Here is a 9,807-nt window from a genome sequence, read left to right as displayed (position 1 = left end):
TTGATGTTTCACACCCAAACAGGGGCATGTGGAAGAGCCCTCTTCACACTCTGCACTTGAAAATACCCAGGGAAGGGGGCTGGTGAGGGAGGTGCTGAGTGAGGGGGCAGGTGCCAGGACCCCTCCTTTAGACATACAAACATTTTTCTGTAAACCACTGCTCCCCAGGGCACCTTTGCAAACGTCTGCAGACACTCTTGGTTCCCAGATGGCATGGGGTGCTACTTGGGTATGAGGCCTGAGATGCTGCCTACAGTGCCTGGGACGGCTCCCAACTGTTGGGACAAGCCCGCAGTATCCAACCAAACTATTAATAGTGCTAAAGCTGAGAAACCCCGATTAGGTGTAGACTGATGCTGTTGGCTCTTCCCATCATCTCAGCTCTGGCTGATTCTAGCATAGCGAACGTGTCAGCTTAGCGCCAACTGCCAAAGACCAAGATCCTTTTATGTGTCCCATGAGGGACAGATTACATCCTACCATTTAATAAGCAAGAAACAGGCAAGATGCAGTTTTTATGCAACTGTGCCTCCTTCATCCCCACCCATCAGCAAAGCATTATTTCAACATCTCAAGGCAAAGGAGGCCTTCTGAGTCCTTGTCCACCAGCCAAGCTGCTCCCCAAGTGAGGAGCGGATGTTTTGCCCTTGGAGGCGATGCATCTCTGCTACCGTTGAGGTCAGCACTTTGCCTCCTTCGTCAGGGCCTAGACAGCTGGTGGGCAGGCCCAGGGAGCCCCGACCCCTGCAGGCTCGTGCTGAGGGGTCCTGTGCAGACAGGGGCTGCTCCTGCAGGAGGATGAGCTGGCGAGGACTAGAATACAGCTTCACACGCTGCAGGAGCCTCCAGAAGAAGAATTTCCTGCGCTTTGCGTTAAAGGAGATTTGATTTACAAAACACAGGAAGGCAGTCACTCCCCCCACCCCATCAAAGCTCCTTTCTGAGCGTGTGGGTGCTGCTCCGGGTGTGTTCCCAGAAGCTGCCCGGGAGGGCTCAGGACAGTCTGGGAGGGAGGGAGAGCTTGAAAGCAGGAGGACTCAGGGCACCCCAAGTGGGAGGGGGGAGTCCCCAGAGGGCTCAGGACGCGGGGGACACGTGGGAGGGGATGGGATACGGCAGGAGGGAGGGGGAGGTCCTGCAGTGGACGGGACACCCCAGGAGGGAGGAGGGAAGGGGGAGGCCTGGGAGGACCCGGGATGCAGCAGGAGGGAGAGGACGGGCCCTTGGACAGGCCAGAAGGGCGGGGCCGGCTTATGCGCATGCGCTGCGCTGTCTCTGCCCGCACCCCGCCCCCGCCCCCGCCCCCACCGCCTGCGTGTTTCCGGCCGGTCCTCTCTGCATCCGGGGCACGAAAACCCTCCGTGGGGCTCGGGCGGCGGCCCCTGGCCGGAACCGGAAGTGGACCCCGAGCCAGTAGGGGAAGCCGGCGTCCGACCCGTCAGCAGCCTGCGGTGGTCCCCGGGGGCGGCGGCCGCGCTGCTGCCTGCGAGCCGGGCCCGCGGCCCGAGGGCGCGGCGCCATGAAACTGTACAGCCTCAGCGTCCTGTACAAAGGCGAACCCAAGGCGGTGCTGCTCAAAGCCGCGTACGACGTGTCCTCCTTCAGCTTCTTCCAGAGGTCCAGGTGAGCGGGCCGGGGGCGAGGCCGCGACTGGGGCGGGGGGCGGGGCCTGGGGGCGGGCAAGGGGCCTGGGGGCGGGGCCTGGGAGTCTGGGGGCTTGGGGCGGGGCCTGGGGGTCAGGGGGCCTGGGGCGGGGCCTGGGGGGGGGTCAGGGGCCCTAGGGGGCGGGGCCTGGGCGGGGGCTCGAGGGCGCTGGGCGCAGCGGAGGGGTCCCGGGGGCCCGGGGGCCGAGGGCCGGAGGAGGGCGTGGGGGTGGGGTTCCTGCTCGGTGTGTAGACGCACCTGCGGGGACGCCTGCGCTCACGGGGGAAAGGTTCCCGCCGCGGGGGAACACGTTTTGTCAGTTGCCGTCGTGGTGACGTTTCAAGGGGACTTTGAGGAGCGGCCGATTCCGTCCCGCCGCGGTGAGCCGTAGGCGGCCTTCTGCAGCGACGGTAGCTCCGCAGCCTCGTGCGGCCGCCCTGGAGACAGCGCCTGTCGCCCTGGGGGACCGGCATCAGCTGTGATGCAGTCACCGAGGCCGCAGGAATGATGCGCAGCGGCCAGCGCTCGAACCCAAATGCCATGCTTTCTCCTGGTTGAGGTTTGATGGCGCCGGAGGGTGTGCGCGGAGGGTCTGGAGAGAAGCTGGGGTGTGTAGGGCTTCCTGGCCACTGTGACTGCAAGAAGGAGCGAGTCCGGAGCCGTGGAAGGGCCAGGAGCAGAAGGCCCGTGTAGTGCGAGCCGCCCCGGGCCGCCGCCATCTGGCCCCGCGTCCACTGCCGCTGGTCGGTCGGGAGCCTTGTGCAGGCGGGACCTAGAACAGTTCCGTGGCGGCCGCGTGGAAACGTTCTGCTGCTTTTGGGTCATTCGGGGTGCGACGTCTTGATGCTTTGGTTCCTAGCACAGCCTCTGCCCCGTGTCCCGCTCACTGCTCTTCTGTGGTGGGACGGCTGCTGCCCACCTGGCCGTGTGCACCCAGGGTGCTCAGAGGTTCCAGGGTGGGACTTCTGCGTCTCTGGCGTAGGGTACCCTGTGTGTTTGAGGATTCACACAACACGGTGCGCTGGAGGCGTCCCCAGCGCACCTCATAGAGCCGCAGCTGGAGGCCCCGCGACCTCTGGCCTCGCGCTACCCCTCTGCCCACCTCGAGCTACAAAACCTTCACACGGGTCCCCTGCTTTTCTAGCGCTGACTCTCACGATAAACGTAAGTCCTCCCGTGTCTACGTGGAGTCGTGCTATGTTTCTGCCTGGTTTTATTGCAAAGACTTCCTTGTTTGGAGCCTTGTTCCCTATGGGATGATTGTGATCACACTACACCCTCAGTACTGAGCACCAGGTATGGTGCGGACTGTGGTACGCACAGACCGTACGTGGCTGTCGGGGAGGCACGTGGCAGTCAGTACCGGGATTGGAGGTCATGGGTCCGTGGCCAGAGGTCCTCCCTCTTCTGTATGGTCCCTCGTACACTGGTCAGAGGAACCCTCAGAGAGTCATGTTAGCCCCTGTTCCTTGGGCTCCACTGCCATCACCTGTGACTGGTTCTAGCCTCATCTCTCTGTTGCACCCATGAGTGCCCTCTTCCCTCTTGGCGTTTGTACAAGTCACTTCCTTCTTGGCCAAGCGTCTCTCTTCCAGACGCCCTGGATGAGACAGCACGCCCCAGGCCATGCATGTTCTGTGCCGTAGCTGCGTTCTCGGTGGACATGGGTCACGTGGCAGCGTGTGGCGTGCACAGGCCAGCTCTGCTTCTCCTGCTTCCCAAATCCTGCTCTGCCCTCAGTGTTCTCTTGAGTCAAGTCTGTAGGAAGTCCCCGCGGGTCTGGAAGTGTGTTGCCCTGGTGAACGAGGTAGTGAGCAGGTGTAGTTTGAATGGCCGTGAGAATCTGTAACAAAACAGTGTCTGTCATTTGTCACTAAGGTTGAGAGGGAAAGGAATGAGCCCAAGAAGCAGTGGCCCCTTGGTGTCTATGCTCAGAGGTCACCTTCCATTGTGCTGGGGACAGGGTGACAGGAATAGGTAATATGTGTTATTTTCTTAGTGTTCAGGAGTTCATGACCTTCACGAGTCAGCTGATTGTGGAGCGCTCAGCGAAAGGCAGCAGAGCTTCTGTCAAAGAACAAGGTAAGAGGACCTGCCGCCTCGTGCACATGCAGCCCCCGTCTGCCCTGGCACCTGTGGCTCTCCATGTACACACTGCCCCACCCACGACTGCCAGGACCCCACTCTGCTGGCTTGTTGCCTCCGCATTCTCTCTGTTCTGGTCACGCATGCTTCTTTGTCTGGTGCTGACGTTTCAGCGGCCTGATTAAGCTTCTACCCCAAAGCTTAGACTCGCTTCAGATTGGGGTCTGGCTTTTGTGCAGCAGGGAGTGGCCTTCCTGAATTTGCTTTCCCTCCAGGGTTGTACGCATCACAAATGAGGATTCCCAGCCAGCCCTGCTGACGTAACACTGCATCCTGGGCTCTGCAGGTTTTTCACCAGGAATCAAAAAACTGTTTTCTTCTTGACCAATATGTTCACGTTTTCATGATTCAGGTTTCCCGTGCGAAGCCTGTGTGACACGGACAGGTCAAGAAGGACAGCTGTGGCTCACAGACAGCTCATGGCAAGCTCCCTGGTATAGCCCGCATGGGCCCTAGAGGCAGTGTGTCTATGCAGATGCCCGTCAGGCCCCGGGTGGGGTCCCCTACACAGCTTCCCTGTCCTGCCTACACCCCAGAGGTGACATTGGACTGTGAATGCTGGCGGATCTGGCCGTGTCTGCGGCTCTGAGCCAGCTTCTCTGATTGTGGGGAGTGTGTGCGCTTGGGCTGCACGCTTGAGCCTTGCTTGCTTGGGATCGTAGACAGAGTCCAGAGGGCGGCGGTGGCCCTGCTTTTGTCCATCGCTGCCCTAGTCTGACATGAGCTCGCAGTCTCTCCATCTCCCCGTTTCTCCAGGTTTAGCATCAGGCTCTTCTGCGTGAGCGTTGTCTGAACAAGAAGGTTCTTATTTGTTAGGTGTAATCCTTAGGTTTTTTTTCCGTGGGGGAATGATTAGCTGTATCCTGTCTGGATTATTTTGAAAGGGACAAAAACTCATAGCAGGAATGGTGACTGTTTTGCAGAAACACTCATACACTCTGTGCCTTTAGATAACTCAGTGACTTTCACACAGCAATGCTGGAGAACATTTGTTTGCAGATGGACCTTCTCTCCTCTCTTTTTCCTTGTTCTCTTCCTCCCTCACCTCCCCAGCCCACCACAGCCCGGGACAGGCCAGGATTGCTGTAAGAATGAAACCTGATGTCCCGATTTCCTGATGCGAGGCTAGGCCACTCTCATTTTGTACTCGTCTGGGGTCTCCTTGGCTCGAGAACAGGCCAGAGCATCAGAGGTGCAACCCCCTAGACACAGCTGAGCCTTGCTGGGGCTCCAGGATCTAACTGGGAAATGCGCTTGGAATCGCATCCCCTGGGAGGTTTCCTGCACCCCTGGGGCTCCTTTACACCCTGGCTTTGCACACGGGGTCTCTGGGCATTGACTTGTCTGAAGCAGTTGTTGGGCTGTGCTGGTGGCAGCGCTCCCTCCCGTGCTGTCCTGTATGAGTCTCGCTGACCCACAGGGCAAGAGCTCAGCATTGTGACACTTTGAAGATCAGGGTGAAATGGCCAAAACTCTCACTTCCCCTTCCGCGTGTCTATCTTCTCCTTAGAATACCTGTGCCACGTCTACGTGCGAAACGACAGTCTGGCAGGAGTGGTCATTGCTGACAGCGAATATCCATCCCGGGTGGCCTTTACCTTGCTGGAGAAGGTGAGTTTGCACTGTGGCCAAGCGGGCCTTGGATGGACAGGTGTGGGCAGTGCGCAAGGTATAAGGGAGGGAGTAGTGTATTAGTGTGTCTAAAATCAACCTATTTTCGGTTTTTTTCTTGCCCTAAACCAAGAGACGGTCTGGGATCCCTTCCCCATTTCCTTCACTGGCTCTGATTTCTGCCCCTCATCCTGCTTATGTCTGGGACAGGCCCTCGGGTCAGCTATGGCTGCACTTTCAGCCCTGGCTGCTGCTCTGGCCACTGTTCTGCTTCTGCCCTCCGAGCCACAGCCAACGCTGTGCTCTGTCTTGTGGCGACCACCCTCCGTCAGGTCATCCCTGCACACCCCGGGTGTTCCTGTCCCCCACATGGGGCCGGCACCAGCACGGGGCTTAGTGCCTCCATGCTCTTCAGTTCTTTGAGGGGTGCTTGTCATAAAGCCCTCGAGGATGCTGGTCCCTTCTGCCCCCAAGCACTGACACCCATAAGCACATGAAATCTGCTGGTTGCTTAAATCCAAAGAATCTCGCTCCATTTTTGAAGAACTGTTCTGGGAAATGAGAGGGCCAGTACTTTCTTTTCTAGAATCATGTGACCTAATAAAAGCGGAAATATGTAGCTTAAAATTTTAATACTTTTATTTTCCAGGCAAGGTTCATTTCAGCTTAGATATACTTGGTGCTTAATTTCCAGAGATTTTTTTTATTTTTATTTTTATTTTTTTAAAGATTTTATTTATTCATGAGAGAGAGAGAGAGAGAGAGAGTCGCAGAGAACTTAGGCTGAAGGAGAAGCAGGCTCCCCACAAGGAGCCCAATGTGGGACTCAGTCCTGGATCCCAGGATCAGGACCTGAGCCAAAGGCAGATGCTCAACTGCTGAGCCATCCAGGCATCCCAATTTCCATAGATTTTAAGTACTTGAACTTACATTTGCCCCTGGCCATGAGCCATCCTCCTCTTCCCTCCACCCATGGCCCTGACTGCCTCTCTTGAGCAAGGCGTTCTTCAGGTCTCGCGGATACCAATGTGTCCCTTTGTCCTACAGGTTCTAGACGAATTCTCCAAGCAGGTGGACAGGATAGAGTGGCCTGTCGGGTCCCCTGCCAGCATCCACTACACCGCCCTAGATGGCCACCTGAGTCGATACCAGGTAGGGTGTACAGAAGCCTTCAGGAGAGGCTGTGTGGTACAGCAAAGCCAGCAGCCCTGGAGGTCATGGCTGTGGGGGAACTTCCTGGCAGCCTTAGTGTCGGTGTCGCTGTGAAACATGCAGGGATGCACGTAAGACCTGGAACCGAGCTCCATGATGGGCTTTCCCTTCTCTGCCATGTGTTTGAGCAGCCTGTGGTCTGTGAACGTGGCCACATGTCCGGTTTGTTTGGTTTGAGCTTTGTCTCCAGGTGGTCACTCTCCTCCTGATGTTACTTTTGGCTCTTTCCTAGAACCCCCGAGAAGCTGACCCCATGACTAAAGTGCAGGCTGAGCTGGACGAGACCAAAATCATTCTGGTGAGCAGGAGCAGGGGCGAGCGCATCCCAGAGCCAGGAGTGGGGGTGGAAATCTCAGCCAGCCACTGGGCACACAGTCTGGGCTTGGGGGAGCCCTCATGCCAGCGCTAGGCTGAGAGGGGTGGGTGCCCACCTCTCCCTGAGTGTCCGAGGCCTCAGAACCAGATCACCCAGACGCCTCCAGGTCTGTGCTGCTTGCACCCATCTGAGTTCAACACCTGTTGCCCAAGGGCCTCAGCTGAGACCTTGTTGTGGCCCCTGATCTCTCCCTGTTCTGGGCGGTTACCAGTCGTGATGGTCTCTGATCCGTGGCTCTGCTTCCCTGCCATTCCTGTTGCCTCCCTCACAGGGTGTGGGCTGTGGGGGCGGGAGAAGCCGCCCCTACTCACTAAACACAGACCTAGGGTCCTCAGGCCTGAGGAGAGTGGGAGCCCCGTGTCGTACCTGAGCACTCTGCTGGTCTGTAGCTGCTGCTTTAGCTTCTGTCCCTCCCCTCCCCCACCTCTCTCCCTCCCCCCCCACTTCCTTTCTCCCACCACCCCCCTTTCACTTGGAGCTCTCTTTTCACATTTGCCCAGTGTGTCTGCACCGTAGCCAACCATCTGTGGCTCTTCTGCTTACCGTCCGTCAGTAGCCCTCAGGAAAGCTGTGGGGTCCAGTGCACACTCCCTGGCACAGCCTCAGGGTCTCGTGGCCTCTGCCTTTCCTGCCTGGCTCCCGTGCAAGTGCCCCAGGAACAGGCCTCCTGGACGCCGCTGCATAGTCTTAGCCAGCACCCATGACTCCCTGACTGCCGGGCATATGAGCCCTCAGGACCAAGAGCTTGTCCCTACCCACCCTGTTCCTGGTGCGATGGTGGATGTGGGACGCCAGTGCCCAGCAGCTAATGAACCTTAAGTGGGTAGATAGCTCCACAAAGGTGCCCGGAAAAACCCTGCTCGACGTGAAACTCCTGCTGATTCAGGCTCGGTCCTCATGCTCAGCACTGTGTCCCAGGGTCGGACGCCAGCCTGGGTGGCACCAGGAAGCACATTACACAGAAACTGGTGGGGGGGCTGCAGTCATCGAGCTCTAATGATGTAGTTTTGGGGCTTAGGACTGTGAATGAGCTGTGAGAGTCTTTGGGTGTCTCCAGGTCTTTGCATGGGCTTCTCTGTGTGTTCTCGAGGAGCCGTGGCTATGGGAACCCCTGGGCTATGCAGAGCTGCGGGGTGTCCGCTGTGTCATTCCTCTCTGACTGCGCATGGTGGGGGTATCGTCCTCCCTGGCCCAGTGTGCCTGCAGAAATGGGATTACTGGTTGTGCTGCCTTTCTTCCCAGCCACGTCTTACCCTTGGTTGCTTGTGCTGGGAACCTGAGTTGTTGAGCTCTGTGTAGAAAGGACACGTTCACTTATTTCCTCGTTCTGGGTCAGGTCATGTTTGTGTACCTAGATACCTGCTCCAGTGAGGCCTCTGAGGGCCTTATGGCTGCTCCAGCAATGGCCATCCATGCTGGAAGCGAGCCAGCCACTTCCCGATGGCATCGGGACTTAGGGCTGCTGGGAGTGCCTCATCCCTTCACCCCAAGGACGGGCTGTGGGTGCGGGCACTCCCTGAATGCCGACCTTGGAACACAGGCCCCTGCAGGGTGTGGGACGCAGTAGGTGTACATGTGTGTAAAAGCGACCTCTCCTATAGCGTTGTGTGAATCTGATGGCAGTTCCCCAGGACGGTCACAGGGTCCTGTTCCACCTGGGACGCCCCCGAAGTTTGCGTGGGGGAGGAGCCCAAAGGAGAAGCGCTTTCCCACAAGCTGCAGGAGGGCTCGTGGCCACTTGCTTCACGACCAACAGAGTGTTCTTTCTTTATGCCTTTGTCCAGCACAACACCATGGAGTCTTTGCTGGAGCGAGGGGAGAAGCTAGATGACCTGGTGTCCAAATCCGAAGTGCTGGGAACACAGTCTAAAGCCTTCTATAAGACAGTGAGTGCTGGCTGTCCGCAGGAGCTATGCCTTGGGGGAGCTGTCAGGACGTTCAGTGACGTGTGGGGAGAGCAGAGGTGGGGGTGCCCAGGTCCAGCAGTAGTGGAGGGTCTCTCGGGCGCTGTGGAAGCTGCGGTGGGCAGAGTTCATTCCGCCCTGCTCCGGGCTGCTCTCCTATGCCCAGGGCTTCGCCCCATTCCTGCTGCCTGCTCAGGAGGCCTCCTGTCTTCCCAGAGAGGCCCTTCTGCCTCTTGTTTCCCTCTGACAGAGTGGTTGGCTGGAGTGGGCAGTGGCAGGGCTGTTCACACGCCTTGGCATTCCTGTGAGCCTGAGAGGGCAATGCGAGTGGGATTAGGGGGCATATGTGAACCCAGAGTGAGAGAGGGAAGACATCCTCAGTATGACCTCCAGGCATGGGGTTGGGTCGCCCTGGGGAACAGGCTGGCGCCACATTAGACTCCTGGCCGTTAGACTCCTGGCCGCCTGGGCTGCTCCCAGCATTCCCAGCCCAGGCCGCAGCCCCTGCCTCCTCCCCCTCCCCCACCATGGGTGCCGCAGTGGTCTTGCCAGCCGCCTCCGCCTCTCCAGCTCCAGATTGTCTCTGTCTAGGCCCGGAAACAGAACTCGTGCTGTGCCATCATGTGACAGCAGCCCGCGGAGGCCCCTGTGTCCGATGCCCTGGCCGTTTGCAGCAGAGCCGGCGTGGGAAGACCCTCGTGGGGACAGATCTTGCTTTCACTGTGGGGCTCCTGGCAGGACCTGAGGGCCGGGGGCGGGCTGGGGGAAAACATTCACATTCACATGTCTGCTGATCTCTGGAAAGGTTGTTCGAGGGTCCCAAAGCTGTATTCTTGGGCCAGATGAAACCATAAACTCTGAGTGACTCACACCGATGCTGAAGGGCTCATTTCTGACCCCTGGGAAGACCCGTGG

General features: G+C 58.4%; 1 protein-coding gene across 1 annotated transcript; it reads left to right on the top strand.

Moving 5' to 3' along the window:
* The first annotated feature begins 1,338 nt into the window (after nt 1-1,338).
* YKT6 (YKT6 v-SNARE homolog) lies at nt 1,339-9,763 on the top strand. The gene is made up of 7 exons (XM_041751618.1): nt 1,339-1,623; nt 3,644-3,726; nt 5,300-5,400; nt 6,448-6,552; nt 6,845-6,910; nt 8,773-8,874; nt 9,484-9,763. Exons 1-7 carry the CDS (start codon nt 1,520-1,522, stop codon nt 9,517-9,519), a joined length of 597 nt encoding a protein of 198 aa, XP_041607552.1. The 5' UTR covers nt 1,339-1,519; the 3' UTR covers nt 9,520-9,763.
* Nucleotides 9,764-9,807: the final 44 nt, after the last annotated feature.

This window comes from Vulpes lagopus, chromosome 4 (genome assembly GCF_018345385.1).
Source record: "Vulpes lagopus strain Blue_001 chromosome 4, ASM1834538v1, whole genome shotgun sequence".
NCBI classification, from domain to species: domain Eukaryota; kingdom Metazoa; phylum Chordata; class Mammalia; order Carnivora; family Canidae; genus Vulpes; species Vulpes lagopus.
Note: the sequence above shows the minus strand (reverse complement) of the source record. Positions and strands in the feature narration are given on the sequence as shown.

Excerpts from the sequence above, each read along its gene's own strand:
- YKT6 (XM_041751618.1), top strand. The coding sequence starts at position 1,520 with ATGAAACTGTACAGCCTCAGCGTCCTGTACAAAGGCGAACCCAAGGCG. Across the intron at positions 1,624-3,643 it reads AGCTTCTTCCAGAGGTCCAG|TGTTCAGGAGTTCATGACCT; the intron begins GTGAGCGGGCCG and ends TTATTTTCTTAG. Across the intron at positions 6,911-8,772 it reads ACGAGACCAAAATCATTCTG|CACAACACCATGGAGTCTTT; the intron begins GTGAGCAGGAGC and ends GCCTTTGTCCAG.